General features: G+C 33.3%; 1 protein-coding gene across 1 annotated transcript in view; it reads left to right on the top strand.

The window, feature by feature from the left end:
* The window catches only part of STK3 (serine/threonine kinase 3), a 524,086-nt gene that overhangs the window by 376,855 nt on the left and 128,162 nt on the right, over positions 1-19,069 (top strand). Inside the window, exon 9 of the mRNA XM_044668614.1 lies at positions 18,591-18,783. Within this exon, the coding sequence (XP_044524549.1) occupies positions 18,591-18,783 (193 nt within the window). The remainder of the gene's footprint in view (positions 1-18,590; positions 18,784-19,069) is intronic.

Here is a 19,069-nt window from a genome sequence, read left to right as displayed (position 1 = left end):
ATACTGTGCTAAATAATAGAGGTGATAATATCATCCCTGTTTCACTCTTGATTTTAGTGCGAAGATTTTTAACTTCTCCCCATTATAAATAATATTTGCGGATGGTTTTAGGTAGATGCTTCTACCATTTTAAGAAAACATCCATTTATACCTATACTTTCTGGTGTTTTTAACAGAAATGAATGTTATATTTTGTCAAAGGCTTTTTCTGTATCTATTGATAAAATCATAGGAGTTTATTACATTTGTTATTGATGTTATCAGTTATGTTGATAGTTTTCTTTATGTTAAACCATCCATACATTCTAGCAATAATTCTATTTGGTCACAACATATAATCTTTGGGATATATTATTATTGTAGTCTCCTAGCTAGTATTTTAGTTAGGATTTTTACATTTATTTTTAGCAATAAAATTGGTGTATAGTTTTCATTCTTTTTTTTCTCTTCCTGGTTTATGAATCAGTAAACTCCTTCTTTACCTGTTATTTCAAATAATGTATTTATTATTGGAATTAGTTGACCTTTAAAAGTTTGGTAGAATTTATGAATCTATCTGGTCCTGATGCTTTTTAAAATTTTTTATAGAAGTTCATTTATGGCTTCCAATTTCTTTTCCTAAAAATAGATTTATTTAGATATTCTATTTCCTCTTCTGATAGTTTAAGTAGTTTGTATTTTTGTAAGTTTCTTTCATTTCATTTACACTGTTAAATTTGTTGGCATATAATTGAGTAAAATAACTCCTAATAATTGTTTTAATTTCATCTTCATTGATGGCATATTCACCTTTTTTATCTTTAATGCTAAAGATTTTGTTTTCTTCTCTCTTTTTAAAATTATATTAACCAGTAATGTATCTATTTTGTCATTTTTTACCATAAAGCCAACTCCTATTAGTTATTAATTCAGTGGTTTTCTTATATGCGATTTTATATATTTCTCTTTTAATTTTTAGGATTTCTAATTAGATACTTAGTTGGGGATGTTTAATTTGTTCTTTTTTTAGTTTTTTAAATTGCATTCCCAATTCATTGATCTGTTCTTTCTCTGTTTTTATTAATATAAGCATTTAAAGATATAAATTTCCCTCGAATTACTGCTTTTTTGTATCCCATAGGTCTTTAATGAAGTTATTTATTGTTTCTCTAACTTATTCTTTAAGACTAAATTATTTAGCCTCTAATTTTTACTTTGTGTTTCCATAATCCTCTATTATATGCACTTTTATTGCCCTAAGGGGCAGAAAAATGCATTTAATATTTCTGCTTTTCTACATTTAAGTATAATGATATTGTGCTCTAACATATGGTCAGTTTTTGTAAATGTATCTACCACTGACAAGAAGGTATATTTCTTTTTCTTTTTATTCAATTTTCTCCATATATCTATCATATTTAACTAATCTAAGATTCTATTCATCTCCTTGGTTTCTTATTTATTTATTTAGATTTATTCAGTTCTGAGAGGGGAATATAGAAGTTCCCCTACTATTATTATTTTATCTGTTTCCATGTGTACCTTATTTATCTTTTCCTTTAAAAATTTTGGCACATATAGGTTTAATATTTATAATGTTTCACTATCTATTATACCTTTTAACACAATATAGTTTCCCTTGCATATATTAACTTAATATAGTTTTTTTTTAAATTTTAAACCCTTAACTTCTGTGTATTGACTTATAGGTGGAAGATTGGTAAGGGTAGGCAATGGGGGTCAAGTGACTTCCCCAGGGTCACACAGCTGGGAAGTGTCTGAGGCCGGATTTGAACCTAGGACCTCCCGTCTCTAGGCCTAGCTCTCAATCCACTGAGCTACCCAGCTGCCCCCCCATATAGTTTTAATATTATATAGTATCTCCTGATAATCTCTTTCATTTTAACTTTGTTAGAGATCATTATTGCTATGCCCGCTATTTTTGTATCAACTGAGACAAAATATATTCTGCTCTAGCTCTTTATTTTGATCCTTTCTGCTTTCTGTTTCTGTTTTATGGGTGAATTCATCCTATTTATGTTCAAGGTTATAATTTCTAGTTGCATATTTCCCTTTATCCTATTTTGCTGTCCTCTCCCTCTGCTTTTGTCATATCCCTCCTCAGACTACCATTTTCTTCTGTCCACTACCTTTCCAATTTTTTATCCTTCTTAGAACCCCCTCCCTTATCCTCTCCCCTTGCCCTCCTAGTTCTAAATCAACCAACCCTTCTAAGGGTCCCTCCTTTGTCCCTTCCCCCTTATTTCCTGGTTCTTCTTCTATCTCCCCTTTCATAAGTTCCTCCCTTATCTCCCTATCTTGCCTTTTCTTTTCTTGATATGAATTCCCTTTTAAAAATCCTTCCCTTATCTTTCCCTGAGAGACTCTCTTTTATCCCTTCATCTTGCCCTCCTATTTCTCTGATATGAACACTTTTCTAGGACTCCCTCCCTTTTCTCATCCCCTTGCCTTCTTTTCTCTTACACTACACAATCTTCTCTTAGGTTTTTTTTTTTTTAATTTTTTTTTTTTATTTTAAACCCTTAACTTCTGTGTATTGACTTTATAGGTGGAAGATTGGTAAGGGTAGGCAATGGGGGTCAAGTGACTTGCCCAGGGTCACACAGCTGGGAAGTGGCTGAGGCCGGATTTGAACCTAGGACCTCCCGTCTCTAGGCCTGGCTCTCAATCCACTGAGCTACCCAGCTGCCCCCTCTCTTAGGTTTTTAAGGGGATTCAGTTCCTCTCTTATCCAATTCCCTCACCCACCCGCTTCTTTGTATGTTAATTTTTGCCCTTCTAGTTGTATGTGTTGTTCCTTTTTTAACCTGAATCTGATGAGGATAAAGTTTTCCTTCTACTAGCCTCCAACCTTTCCTCCTTTTCTCTGAGATAGTTCTTCTACTTATTTCTCTTTTTTGTGAGATAAATGTTCCATTTTACCTCTTCCTACCCTATTTTATTATTTTTACCTCCTTCCATTATATTCAACTTGATCTCAAGTCTCCTTTCCATAAGTCCTCTTTCAAATTGCCCAAGTCATAATGTCAGTTATAGATGACATTTCCTCATAGAAGAAAACTAATAATTCATCTTTTATATTTGCTATCTTCTTATGATTCTTGCAGAACAGATTTTCTACTGTTTTGCTTTTTTCCCCAAGAATAGTTGAAATTTCTTTAATTTGTTAAATGTTTGTTTTTCCCTTATGTAATTATGCTCAGCTTTGCTGAGTATGCTATTCTTGGTTGTAAACCCAGCTCTTTTGCTCTTTGAAATATTATTTTGCATGCCCTTCACTTGTTTAATGTTGAAGGTGCTAAGTCTTGTATTGTTCTGACTTTAGCCACACAGCATTTAAATTGTTTTTATCTTGTTGCTTCTAGTATTTTCTACTTAACATGGGAGTTACAGAATTTCGCAATGATGTTCCAGTGCATTTTCAGCTTGAGGTCTCTTTGTGATGGTGATCAGTATCTTTCAGTTTCCAATTTACCCTCTAATTCTAGAAGTTCTGAGCAGTTTTGCTTAATGATTTCTTAGAGTATGGTATCTAAACTTTTTTTTAAATCACAACTTTCTGACAGTCTGACAATTCTTATATTGTTTCTCCATCTATTTTTCATGTCATTTGTGTCTGTATTTAGATGTTTCATATTCTCTTCTATTATTTCATTCTGTTGATTATATTTTGTTATTTCTTATTGCCTTAGGAAGTCATTAGCTTCCTCTCATCCAGTTCTAATTCTTAATGAATTATTTTCTTCCATGAGTTTTTGGAACTCTTTTTGTCAATTGGGTGATCTTTTCTTTCATCATTTTCTTGATTTTCTTTATTGTTCTTATTTTTTCCTAATTTTTCCCTGGCCTCTTTCATTTTGTATTTGTAATTTTTAAAAAACTCTTCCAAAAACTTCTTTTTGGCTTGTGACCTTTCACTATGGGACAACCCAAAGGGCAGGAGGTCTGGGATCACTATACTCCACCTACAAGGCAAGTCTGGCTGTGTGGGAGACCAATAAGAGGAACAGAGTCTCAAATACATATTTTTATCTGGACCTCATTGAAAGCTACTCTGCTAGTCAGAGCCAGATAGAAGTCCTTAGCAAACCAGAAGTTAAGAGGTTAACAGTTTCTCTTTAAGACAGAAATTTAGAAGTTTAAGCTATATGGCCTTTGAAACTATTTCAAGACAGCCATGGTCAAAATTAGACAAAACTTCATTTAGCTTTCTGATAATAAGGCGCCTGGGATTCAGTCTTGGCCTTGTTCTTTTCTAGACTATCTCTACCTAAAAGTCACTGATGTTCTTTTGACATGACATAATTTGTAATTTCTGCACAACTGCGAAGTTTCTTGGGGTTCTTTGTGTGAAATGAGTCTTGAAATCTATATAAATATACTCCATGCTACCAGTGAGGGATCTGGAACCATGAGCTGACAGAAATCCAGAGTCTTTTTGTCTTTTTTTTATCAACTAAGTGGTCCTTATCAGAATCTAGGAGCAGTTGGATAGCTTTCAACATGGCTGGACACAAGGGGAAAGGGTTTCTTACACAGATGTCCTTGGTCTGTTGATCAGATGAGTCAGATTGTCCCAGGATCACAGGTACACAGCCAAGTAAATCCAAAGGGGAAAATCAGGGAGAAATATGTATCTTATATGTCCACCATATAAAGACAGCCTTCTAAAATGCTATTTTCCTATTATACCTGAAACTCCCCAGTGTTCCTCTAGGGGAGCCCCACATTGGGCGCCATCTGTGCTGCAGAATCAGTTATCCTACGGCAGTGACAGTGAACCTATGGCACAGGTGCTAAATATGGCATGTAGAATGCTTTCTGTGAGCACTCAGCCACCCTTTCTCCCCATCCCCCACCCACAGAGTTTGTTACTAGAAAGGCAGAGGGACTCAGGTGGTGCTGTTCCCCTCACCTCTTCACCACACCTGAGGACATTTTTTCACATCACCTGTCCCTCTGCCTAGCAGCCCAGTGGGAGCACACAGCAGGGGTAAGGAGAGCATCTCATAGGTAGCAGAGCTGGAGGGGAGTGGAGTGCTCAGGTCACTCCTCTTTCCCTTTCCACATATGCTGAGAACATTCCTCACTTTACCCACCCCTCATCCTAGCTACCCAATTGGAGCACTTTCTCCCTCTGTAAGAGGGGGCTGGACAGGGCACACCTGGCATGCAGTGGGGGAAAGGGCACAGCATGCAGTCTCTGGGCATGTGGAAGGTAGGCATGGCACTTGGTCTGGGGGGATGTGGGGTGGGTTCAAGGCCCAGTACTCTGTCTCTAAAAGATTTGCCATCACTATCCCAGGAAGATTTCTTTCTTCTCAAGTTGTTTTGGTTACTTCCGTCTATTTTGAAGTGACAGAAGGGAACCAGGCTTAAAACCAGGCTTAAAAATATATTCCTTGCCAGAAACTGTACAGTTTTAATTTGTGGTAAAATATTCTTTCATTCTAAATAATTTAGAAAGCTCTATGATTCTATTTTATGTTGATTTAGAAAAGAAGAGTATTGAGGACTAAATTTGAACTTGCATATACTAATGTATAAGAATACTTTACACCTTAGTTTTTCTTTAAACTTGTGGATAAAATTAAAATTTGTTAGTAAAATCAAGATTCCTCTGTACTTTAATGTCACTGCAGACTTTTGTTTGTCCAGAAACTTTTTGGAAAAGTGGAATTAAACATACTGGCCAGGCACCATATGAATATAACCTTACTTGATTCTCACAACAATCCTATGAAGTAGGTTTTTTTTTTTACAATTAAAGAAACTGAGGGAGGTAAAGGTTAAGTGACTAGCTCAAAGCTCCACAGCTAGTCCTTGTCTGAGGCAAAATTTTAATTCAGACCCAGTCCTCTGACTCTGGGGTGACCTAGCTACCTAGCCAGAGATATGAGAGAAATAACCCTTAAGAATCATAACATTCATTCATAGGTCACTCTGCTTGCCTTTTAGTCACTACTCTATATATATATTTGTTTCTCTAAGATAGCTCCTGCAAGAAACATTAGTTAAATGGGTGAATGGTTTTTGTACATTCTTTAAATATGCAGTTGTTTTAAAATACCCAACAATTTATTTGCTTTAATTTTAAATTTCTTTTCATTTTGTATTACCTATTTCCAAATATATCCATCCCTCTTTTCTTATCCAGAGAACCATCCCTTGTAGTAAAGGAGAAAAAAAGAGGAAAGGAAATGTATTTAAACAAAAATATCCAACACATCAACTTGAGTCTGACAATATGTGTAGTGTTCTATGCCAGTAGTCCTTCATTTCACAAAAAAAAAAAAAAAGAAAAGAAAAGAAAAGAAAGGGAAGCATATTTTCTCATCTCTCCTTTGGGCCTATATTTGGTTATTATAATTTTATAGCATTCAGGTTTTTTTCATTTTGTTGTACTTCCCTATGCATTGTTTTAGTCATTACATATGTTTCTCTCCTGGTTATGGATTAGTTCATATAAGCTTTCCCATTGTTTTCTATATTCTTTAGATTCATTGTTTTTTTGTGGAACAATATATTTTTGTGCCAGCATTTATTAACTCCCAACATTGCCCTACAATATTTTGCTATTACAGAAAGGGCTTAAGTATTTTAACATATTTGAGATTGTTTATTTGTACCTTTGACCTTCCTAGGATTTATACCTAAAAGGGGGATCTCTAGTCAAAGGGTATGGAGCATTTTAGTTTCTTCTTAATCTAATTCCAAATTGCTTTCCAGAATGTTCAAATGACTTAATGATTCCAACAAACCATGCATTAGTATGATTGTCTTTCTCCAGCTTTCATTCCTTTTTCAGACAGCATTGAATATTCAAGTAGTCCTATTCCTGCTTTCTTTTTTTAGCATATATAAAATAAAGATAAAATAATATGTAGAAGTATTCACATATACTATTCAGCATAATTCACTGGCTAGAAGAGTCAAAAGGTCTTTTATATAGAATTGACTAATTAATTTTTAAAAGAATTTATCAAATACCAATTACAGAATATAAAGTTAACTCTTTTACAGATAGCCACAAAATTTTATTTAAAGGATGTACAACTAATTTTCAATAGAATGAAGAGCACATGGTTTTATGAATGACTATTATAGAATGAATGCATAGCTGTTCAATGCAAATTGTTTAGGCTTCAGGTTTTCTTTTTTCTTAAAACCCTTACCTTATGTCTTAAAATCAATACTAAGTATAGATTCCAAGGCAGAAGAATGGTAATATTTTTACATTATTATATTATATATCATACATAATATTTATATTATATATAAATTATATAAGGAGTTGATGAAAAAGGGTCACACCGCTTGGAATTGTCTGAAAGCGGATTTGGATGCAGGTTCTCCAACTTCAGACCTGGGTCTCTGAGCCCTTTAGCTACTGTGCCTCCAGTTATTCTTCACTAGCCTTCAAATATGGAGATAAAAATTAATGAAGAAATATAAATTGTACATATTTCTTTAGCAATACAGTAGCCAAGTGGGTGATAAAAAACTTACCCTCTACTATCATCTCTTGCCCATCCTCCTATTTGAAGAGGGAGTGACATGGTCAGACTTGTTTATTTGGAAAATTACCATATTGGTTGTGTAGAAGATAGATTGGAGGAAAGAGTTTAAGGCAAAGAGATCTATTGCAGTGCTCTAGTTAAGAATGATGACATTCTGAACTAGAGTTGCAGTTATGTAGCTATGAGGGAAAGGGATGAATGTGAAAGATAGAGAGAAAGGGAGGTCAAGATTTGACAACTGATGTGATATAAGGAATAATAAGTATAAATGAGAAGTGTGGGGTGACCCTGAAGTTTTGAACATGGTTGACTGGGAAAGATGATGATGCCCTTAACCAGGAATAGGGAAGTTTGGAAGAGTAGTGTTTGGGGAGGAAATGATGAGTTCAGTTTTGAACATGTTATGTTTGAGATCTTAGGGTACATTTAGTTGGAAATATTTCATAGCAGTTGATGCTATGGGCCTATGTTCAGATGTGAGAGTCATCTGCACAGAGATCATTAAATCCCTGAATGCTGGCAAGGTCATTGAATGAAAGAAAAGAGCAGAATGAGTTAGCTATGTTGCAAGATCTCTAGGTTTAGAGTCACAGGACCTTGGACTCTGAATCCACTCCTAGTTAACTGTGAGAACATGACTGATGCTTGGTATTTTTCTTAGCCTCAACTTTGTCAACAAAAAATGAGGGTAACAACACTTGTATCACTTTATACTGTTGAGAAAATGAAATACATACATTAAAAAGCATTTACAATTTTTAAGTGTTTTTATTGTATTATTATTTGTTGTTGTTATACAGAGTTTCATAATAGGCACTGTAGGGAAAAGACTTTAAAATATGGTCCTTAACTTCCAACAGATGACAGTTTATTTTAGGTCATAAAAAAGATGGCTGACAGTATATGTCAAGGCTTATTGTATCTTAAAAGGTTTAGTTCTTTTTTGAATTAGTAATGACCACTGTTATATTTCTGAATGTTGTATATGGGCCAATAGTAGATGTCATAGTGTTATGAAACATTTATATTCAGTTGTGTAATGGAATTTATTCTAGTCTTCTGTCTTTGGTGCCCTCTTGTGGCTTTTTTAATGAACTTACCATAGCCAGAAAGTTATGGTGCTTCAAAAATATTTTATTCTCTTTGTAAACATTTTTATCTTTGTTAATCCCTTAACATAGTTTTAGTTGTGATTGAATGAAAGGAAATGAGTGGTTAATGTTGTTTTTGCTTTTTAACTCACTTTATTGTGCACCAATTCTGTGCAAGGAGAATGTAAACTAATCTGTTGTTTGGAAAAACTTTTAATATAATGCCAAGAACTTGTTCAGTCTTACATCATGGCCTCTCTGATTCCCTGAAGTGTATTGCTCATGCCCCTTGTTACAATTTTAGTCTTAATTCATTGATAAACACGTCTTTTTTTTTTACTTTGTGATTCTGAAAACTTTGGTGCATCTTTAAAACATACCTATGAATTTGTAAAAGTTATAATCCAAGATTGAAGTTTGTGTTTGTTAAAGGCAGGTATGGCAAAGTCAACAGTAAAATCAAATGGCCACCTACTTACTGAAATACGACAAAAGTTGATTCTTTGTACAAATTTCCAGACATTTCAAACTTCATTCAACTGGTGACCTATTAGTATATATTTGTTCCTATATCAGTCTATCCCAAAAGCAAACAAATTAGTCCTCTGATCATTTGAAGTGGTATTTTTCTAATATTGCCTGATCCACTTTGTTAAAATATTTGTATAGAACATAATGCTTAGGAAGCCAGGATTCCCATTTGATCCCTCTGACCCATTCAGCCTTAAAAAGGAAAAGAAAAAAAACTATCAAAGAAACCCAAGAGCCAGCATTCTTGAATATACATACAGTCATTGAGAAGAGAGAAGATAAAATGAAAACTTGTGGAACATTGAGAGTCATTAAAATAGATGAATAAAAAAAAATTAAAAAAAAAATAGATGAATAACTCAAATTATTCTATAGTTTTTTATTGTGCAGGAAACACTGTACCCCTCTACTATAGTAAGCCACAGGGTTTTACCAAGCTAACTTATCAGTATCTTCCATAATATCTGTCATTTAACAAACATTTAGTAAGTACTTGTTCTGTGTTAGCTACTATATTAATTGTTGTATAATCAAAGAAAACAAGTGAAACAGTTTTTGTTTTTGAGGAGTGTACATATGCCTGAGGGAGACAACCTGTATATGTATAAGTATATAAAAAACAATATAAGGTGATTTGGGGGAGAAGGAACTAGCCACTGAGTGAATTAGGAAAGATTTCACAAAGAAAGTGGTGTTTTGAATTGAGCCATGAAGGAAACTGGATATTTTGAGAGAGAAGAAGTTGATGAAGGTTGTGAATTTCTGACTAGTACCAAGAACAGATGTAGATAATGGAGTGTCTTGTATGAAGAATGATAAGAAAGTCGGTTTGGTTGGAATTTAGTATGTAGGAAGGGGAGTAACATTCAATAAAGTTAATTATTAGGGCAATGTTTGGAAGAGCTTAAAATAGCAAACAGAGGAGTTTGTATTTGATTCTGAAATTAATAGGGAATGAGTGGGATATGTTGAGCAAGAAAAGAATGAGGCTAAACTTGCCCTTAAGAAAATCAGTTTGATACCTATGAGGAGATTAGATTGAAGTGAGGAGAAATTTGAGGCAAGCAGACCAAACGAAAGACTATAATAGTCTTTCAAATGAGAGGTGTTGAGGGCCTAAACTACAGTGGTGAGCTGTTTGAATGAAGAGAAGGGGACAGATATGAGAAATGTTGGGGAAGAAGCAATGAGATTTGGCAACTGACTGGATATGTGTAGTGAATGTGAGTGAGGTGTCTAGGATGACAGATTACAAAACTATTTGAAAATATGATTATGCCCTTGAAATGTGGGAGAAGGATGAGAGTTTGATAGTAAAGATAATAAATTCACTTTTGGTCATGCTGAATTTGAGGTGTCTTTGGGTACCTAATCTGAAATATCCATTAGTCAGTTTTCTTGCTGGTCAAGAGAGACACATATAATAGTTTTAGATAACTATTTCACAACTAATATTTTTTGATAAATATTCATTGCAATAAGGCAAGGTTTCTTTCTTTTTCCTTGACTATAGGGCAAGGAGAGGTACATTCACCAATGTAAGGACTTTTTTACTCTAGTGACATTTACTCTCCAAAGCCTATCTCCTTTGAACAGGTCATTCATTGCCATTCTCTCATCCTTCTGCTCCCCATTATATGACATAAATAAGGTTTTTGTTTTCTCTTATGGTAAAGGAACAAAATCTATAACCAGTCACAAGTGAGTGACAGAATGCAGACACAAATATAAACAGTACTCCACTCAAAGTCACATTCTTTTACAAATTTCTCATCATTGTCAATTGTTTTGTATTCTCCTCCTTTTGAAACCTTGGACTTATATTCGACTTTGTCTTTCTTTTTCCTCCCTTCTCTCCCTCCAAGCCCCTCACCCAGTTTAATCAGTCACCAAGTCTTGCAATGTCTTCTTCTTTCACAGTATTTTTTAGATTGTGCTCTTCTCTGTTTCCATATTCACTGATATTGTCCAGGTTCTCACCTCACATCTGGATTACTGCAACAACTTCCTGGCTGGTCTCCTGTCCTGAGTCTCTCTTCATTCCAGTCTCCTACTCTAGTTCACACTACACACAGCTGTGAAGATGGACTATTTCTAGTACTATTTTCTTTATATCAGCACTCCCAGTCCTTTTCCCAACTCAAGTCCCTATAGCTGTGTGGATTCCATCTAAACTGTCTTGATTTATGTTTTATGTCTTTTATAAAATCTTTATACATATATGTATATGTTATATATAAAAACTTTGTAAATACTTATTCAAACTTATCTTACATTTATATATAACTTTGTGACATTTTTCTCTTCCTAGAGAATTCTCCTGCTTCTCTTTTACAATTTCTGCCTTTCATGAACCAGCTAAAACATATGGGGGATGGGGTCTGGACCTGTGGTCTCATCTGTATAGGGCATATGTGGTGAGAAAACTTTTTCTACCAATGCATTGAGTAACTGCTCTGTGCTTTATAGTATTAAAAAATATTAAGATACTGAGATATTATGCCATTTGCCCATAAACAATCAGCCAGTATTTTTGCAGTTTTGAATCCAAGTCATTATGTCTTTGAGGCTTCCCTCAATCTACTTTGCCACGACCCCTCTCAGCTAAAACTTACCTCTTCCAAAAACCCTTTCCTACTGATTTGAATTCCTTAATTTGAATTGCTTTATACACAACTTAAATCTCATTTCCATGTACTTGCTTATATTCTTTAATTGTCTCAAGTGTATGTTTTGTTTCTCTGACTAAATTATGAGAGGGACTATGTTTTCAACTTTTTATTATAACCCTCGCAGCTTCTCTCATAGCACTGTGAAACCTTTAACTATCTGGTATGTATTTGATGTTGACCTAATCATAATAATAATAGAGTACATTGATATAGTAATTTATGGACACAATGAAAATTACTACTTATTTTAATCCTCACAACACACTTGTGAAGTCAGTAGTATAAGTTCTTATAGGTATTTTACAAATAAAGAATAAACAGGTCAAAATGAAATACCACATGGTGGTACGAGATTGAATCTCGTGCTTATCCCACATCACCATATTGTCAAAGTACTTGACCACTGTACAATGTCTCATTCACAAGAGATATTCATTGATATGTACGTTTGAATACAGATACATAATCATACAAACACACAGATGGATATATTTGTACAACAAATAAACAGGTAATATGCAAAGCATTGTTCAAAAAGCAATACACAGTTGTTCACAGCCACTTTTAACTTATAAACACATCCACAAAGATGCTTAGATACATAGATACCACAAAGGGTATTTGGGAGTTAAACAAGTGTACATGGCTTACTGAGTAGTAACTGGTCAAAAATTGAGACTGATTAAAAAAATAAATAGTATGGGTTCAGAAGGGGAATGAGCTGGAACAAAAGAATCTTATCAAAGATTTCTTGTGAACTCTTTTTCTCACTACTTTTAATTTTTTTACGTTAAAAATATCTTTTAAATTTTATTATTTTATTGATTTTTTACCGTCATGATGAATTTTAACATATGTGTGTGTGTGTATATATATACATATACTTTGCCTTTCTCTTAACTAGTGAGCCTTATCTAGTAAAAAAAAAAATTTTAAACCTTTTAAGCAAAACCAGCCCAATGACTGCACTTGACAAAATATGAGTTTTCCATAATTTTGAAGGAAAGTAGGTATATTTCCTCAGCTCTTCTGCAGGGGCAGATCTGGTCATCATGATTAAAGTGTGTTCACTTTGGTTTTATTAAGCTTCATATGTTTTTATTTCACAAATGACATGAATGTTTTAGCATAAATACCATCTAGCTCTATCTCTACTGTGATATGTGTTGGTTTGAATTTGTTTAAAATCAGGCCAAAGTCTATTTTAATGTTTAAAATCCTTTAAATCATAAGTTTTGAAAATATAAAGAAACTTAATGCAAAGTGTACCCTGATTATGCTTCAAATTGCTACAGTCTCAATGTGACTTAAGAAAGGGATAGGATTTCCTAATAATGTTTTCAAATATTTTTATTCCATGTGGATTTTATGATTCATAAGCTGGATTATCATCAGTTCTCTGTTTTGCATTCCTGGCACATTACTACCACTTATGAAAATGCTATTGTATCCCTTACTGGAATTAGCTGTCTTTTACAGTGGTGAAGCATCTGCTTAGCAGATCTTATTCTATAAAGTATCAACATGTTTTCCTCTTTTGAGAAGGAAAAATAAAAGATGATCTATATATAAGTGAGGCAGGACTTTAAATAAAATATTTCAAAAAGCCCCTCTTTGTTTGAAAAAGGTATCAGCACATCAAGTTAAGATCAGAATTTAATTCTAAATTTAAATCTAAATTATTAGCTGAAATATAAAGTATACTAAAGAAAATATTTTATAACTATTAACAAATTGCTAAATTTTGAGATGGAAATTATTTTTAAGTTCACTCACTAATAATAATTCACAGGTTTAGCATTTTAGAATTTCTGAGATTTTTCTTCCCCACAATTTTTAAGATAGCAAAACTATCTCTATTTGTAATGGAAATAAACTAGAATCCTTTCCATAAAATCAGGGTTTAAACAAGGATATCTATTTTCACCATTTCTATTTTATATCAGACAATAAATGCTGACTATAGCAATATTATTAGAAAAAGAACCTTAGGGAAAAACATAAAGAATCAAAAGTATTACTTTTTTGCAAATGACAAGATGTGTACCTAAAAAACCTAAAGACTTCACAAAACATTAATTAAAATGATAACTTAAGCAAACTGTAGTATATAAAATGAAATCCACATAAATCATCTGCATTGTTATATTCTACTATAAAATATAATAGGAAAAGATAGAAAAATTCTATTTAAAATTACTACAGACTATATGAAATACTTGAGAGTCTGACTACCAAGATCTATACAAGAATTTTATAAATATGACTATATATCACTTTTTATAGAAGTACAAACCTAAATAATTTGAAAAATATTAATTGCTTATGAGAAGGATGTCATACTATAATAATGTAGTTGTACAGTATAATAAATATAATATAATAAAAATGACAATACTATGTAATTTAATTGGCTTGTTCACTATAACATTAATCAAAATACCAGAAGGTAGAACTGAAAAAAATAATAATGAAATTTATATTATAGCCCAAAAAAAGACAAGAATCTCAAGGGGAATAATGAAAGGAAGTAGGAACAGAGTAGACCTAGCCATACTAGATCTCAAACTATACTACAAAGCAGTTATTTTCTAAAAAATGTTGGTACTGGTTAAAAAAAATAGATCAGTCAGTGGAAAAGGTAAGGTACACAATATTTTAAAGCAAAAAAAGTATTTTATTCTCTAAATTTGTGTAAACCCAAAGTCCCCCTAGTTACTGTGATAAGGATCCACTTTGACAAAAAAAAAAACTATTGAGAAAATTAGTTAGCAGTAAGTTTAGAGAAATTAAACTTAATCCAACACATCATACCTTATACCAAGATAAGCTCCAAATAGATATGTGACTTACATGTAACGCATAAACAAATTAGAGGAACATGGAAAAATTACCTATCCAATCTATGTATAGGAGAAAAGGTTTGGCAAAACTGGGGTAGAAGATAAAAATGGATAATTTTAATTATATAAAATAAAAAGGGTTTGCATTAAGAAATCCAATAAAGTTGATTAAAAGGGAAATAATTGGCAAACATCTTTTTAGTATATTTCTCTGATAAAAGTCTCATTTCTAAGACACAAAATGAACTGATTTAAATTTAAAAGATAAAGAGCCATTCTCTACTTTTTAAGTAATCTAAGGATATGAATGGGAAGTTCTCAAGATAGCCTGAGAATTCACTCAGGTTATCTCTAGCAATATTAAAAAAAAAACGTTCTAAATTACTTCTACTTAGTGAAATGTAAATTAAAGCAATTCTAAGATTCCATTTCATATCCATTAGAATGACAAAAATAACAAGAAATGAAAATGACAAATATTGGAGGGGTTGTGGAAAAATAGGCATATTTGTACAATTTTTGGTGAAGAACAGGTACTAGCATCCAGGGGAAGCATTGCTACTAGATCTGTTCCCAAAGAAATTTTAAAATAATAAAAGGTCACATATCTTAAAAAATGCTTGTAAAAGACCTTTTTGTGGTGACAAAATACTAGAAGCTCTAAGAATACCCATCATTTGAGGAAAGACTGAAGAAATCATGGTATATGAATATGATGGAATATTTTTGTTCCTCAAGAAATGAGGAAATACTGCTTGAACACATGGGTTGAGGCAGACATGATTAGGGATGTAGACTCGAAACTACCACAGCAATGCAACTATCAACAATTTAGAAATAGGTCTTGGTCAATGACAGATGTTAAAACCAATGGAAATGCGCATCGGCTATGGGGAGGAGGTCTGGGGAGTGAAGGGGAAAGTAAGAGCGTGAATCATGTAACCATGTTAACTTTTCTAAAAAATAAATATTATTAAATGTTAAAAATAAAATAAAATAAAATATACCACTAAAAAAAAAGAAATGAGGAAATAGTTTCAAAGAGATACAGACTTATATGAACTGATGTGGAGTAAAGTAAGCAGAAAGAGAATAATTTATACTATAATGTGAATATTATGTAAATGAAAAATTTTAATTTGTAAACTGATGAAGACCAAAATGAGGAAAACCAAGAGAACAATTTATTACCATACAACACTGTGAAGACAAACGGCTTTGAAATCTGTAAGAACTACAATCTGTATAATAACCATATGTGATTTCAGAGAACAGATGATGAAATATATCTAACAGATAGTTGAAAGATTTAGGGTACAGAACGAATCATATATTTTTGCGTATAGCCAATGAAGGAATTTGTTTTGTTTGACTGTAAATATTTGTTATTATGAATTTTTCTCTTTTTCCCCATGGAGTGATAGGGTTGGAGAGAGATAAAAAAGATTTGTTAATTTAAAAAAATAAAGAGGTGGAGAGGGTGCTATTGATGTGGAATGTTGCATGCAGTTTTAGATAATCAATGATTATAAACTTTTTAAGGAAATTTAAGGGAGAAAGACTATGGGTCAATAGTTAACAGGGATGGTGGGATCTAGAGAGGGTTTTTTTTTAATGGACTGGGGAAACTTGGGCATGTTTGTGGATATCAAAGAAAGTAGCAGTAGATAGGGAGAGAGTAAAGATTAAAGAGAGAATAATAATGGGGGTAGTCTACTAGAGAAGGTTGGGAAGGGATAGGATACATAAAGAGGGATAGGCTTTAGTGAAAAGAACTGTCCCTTTTTCAGAGGCTAGAAAAAAAGACTGAAATGCTTTGGGGAATGATGGCAAGGAGTTGTGAGATAAAGATGTATAGAAGAGAAAGCTTCAGGCAAATGGCCTTTTTTCTTTAAAGTAAGGAGTGATTAACAGCTGAGAGGATGGGGAGAACTAGTGCTGTAGGAAGCTTGAGGAGAAAAGCAAATGTTCTGGAGCCAATGTAGAGAGTAAAAAACAAATCAATTAGAGAGGAGTAAAAGAATTGTTTTACTACAGTTATAGTTCATTCAAGAGTAAATAGAGGGGGCAGCTGGGTAGCTCAGTGGAGTGAGAGTCAGGCCTAGAGACAGGAGGTCCTAGGTTCAAATCCAACCTCAGCCACTTCCCAGCTGTGTGACCCTGGGCAGGTCACTTGACCCCCATTGCCCACCCTTACCAATCTTCCACCTATGAGACAATACACCGAAGTACAAGGGTAAAAAAAAAAAAAAAAAAAAAAAAAAAAAAAAAAAAAAAAAAAAAAAAGAAAGAGTAAATAGATTAAATTTGCAGTACATCCAATTTGGCATAGTTGTGTGACTTCCTCCAGCTTCATTCAACAGGTAGGAGACAGATAGTAGAATATAAGGGTCAGGACTGGCAAGAAATGAATAATGATAGAACAATGTGCCAAGGATTTAAAAGTAAGTGATAGAGGGCAGCTGGATGATGGCTCAGTGGATTGAGAGCCAGGCCTAGAGACAAGAGGTCCTAGTTTCAAATCTGGCCTCAGAACACTTCCTAGCACTTAACCCCCATTGTCTAGCCCTGTAACAAATAAAATTAATATAGAAGGATATATAAAAGTTTAAAAAAAAAGTAAAGGATAGAGTTAAATTAGTTTAGTAAGGAGTCAGGATTGACTGAAGGTCAGTGTGAGAATAAAAAGGAGATTTTTGAGGAGTAAAGCATAGAGACAGAGTGGTTGAAATGGATAAAGAAATTTCAGAGTTCCAGTCATTAAAGCATGTAAGAGAAAATGTATGTAAGAAAACCAAGGAAGTTCAGAAGGAAACCAACAAACAGGATAGCTTTGTAAATAACACATTGAATTTTATATATAATATATATATATATATGTACATATATATATATATATTGATGCAAGCTCTATATAATAGAGATTTGCAGTTCCATATGCAATTATCTCTTTTGGGGTGGGGCATTCTGCTGTGTCTGGATTTTTTTTTCTCTTGGCATTTATCATGTATCAAATTTAAAAATTAATGTTAAAAGAGAAAAGAAGGTGAATGTCTTGGGTTTGGTGGATAATAGATACTATGATTTGTATAAAGTATTAAATTTGGATGAAATAAACCTCAAATAGTAGCCGAGTAATAATAACAATAGAGTATTGAATTTCAGAAGGAACAAGTATTTTGACTGGTAGTAGTGAATGAAGTGCTTTGGAAGAAGGTACAGCAAGTGCTGGAAAGGAGAGCCTAGAATTGAGTATCATCTTGAAAGAGACAAATATCAGAGCCAAAAGATGAAAAGAACATGGGAGGAAGAAATTGGAAATGAAGGCAAACTCATTAACTATAGAGAAAGAGCTTCAAAGGTCACAATGAAAGTGGTGGGCAGATATGGCATAGGACATAGAGGTAGGGAAATAGCCTTGAGGTAAATAGGGATGAAAGAGTAGGTAGTAGGAGTTCTCCAAATAACATTCCTTGATTACGCTATAAATTAATTGACCTCTCAAAGAACCTCTGAGGATAAAGGGATCCCAGAGCCAACAGAATCAAGATCACTGGCCTATATTTTGCAATCTGTACTCTCTTCCCTTTTTACTTTTTTGTGTTTCTGTTATACATTTTAAAATCAGTAATAATTTATTAAGTATTTCCTTTATGTCAAGAACTATCCTCAGTCCTAGGGACAAAGGAATAAATAGGAGATAATCCTTGCCCTCAAGTAACTCACGTTTTCTATATTAATTACTATAGGTATCACATGTAAAGATAATCTTAACTAATCTTAATAAACCTTGCATTGTTGTATTATGCAATTCATTTTAATCTTTTTAATATCACACTAACACTTAACAGAAAATCCATCTCTTAGAAACTGCATCCTTCTCAGTGTTCTGGATATAGATTCTGAGTTTTAATTTTTGGTGTTTATTTCCAGGATGAAGATGAATTGGATTCCCATACCATGGTGAAGAATGCTTTGGAAAATGTGAACACCATGCGAGCTGCCAGCACAATGAGTGAAGGGGCTCAGACCATGATTGAACATAATACCACCATATTAGAAAATGATTTGGGAACCATGGTCATAAATAGTGAGGATGAAGAAGAAGTCGATGGAACTATGAAAAGTATGTTGTTTCCCCTTTTCAATCTTATTTTCTTATCCTGCAAAACATTTTCTTCTAGAAATTATTATCTTGAGTGTCATGTAATTTTAGGAAAATATGTACCCCAAAAATTATTCCTTGTAATCCAAAATAAACTTAACATCCAAGCATGATATAAGGTTAAATAGACTACCACAATGTAATGTGGCTCCATATGAAAAATCAGGGGAAGAAGGAAAGGAGAATTTTAAAATTTCTTTCCCATTCTGTTTCTTATTAAGTGCAACAGGACCAAAGGGAGGGAAAA

This window comes from Gracilinanus agilis, chromosome 1 (genome assembly GCF_016433145.1).
Source record: "Gracilinanus agilis isolate LMUSP501 chromosome 1, AgileGrace, whole genome shotgun sequence".
Classification (NCBI taxonomy): Eukaryota; Metazoa; Chordata; class Mammalia; order Didelphimorphia; family Didelphidae; genus Gracilinanus; species Gracilinanus agilis.
Note: the sequence above shows the minus strand (reverse complement) of the source record. Positions and strands in the feature narration are given on the sequence as shown.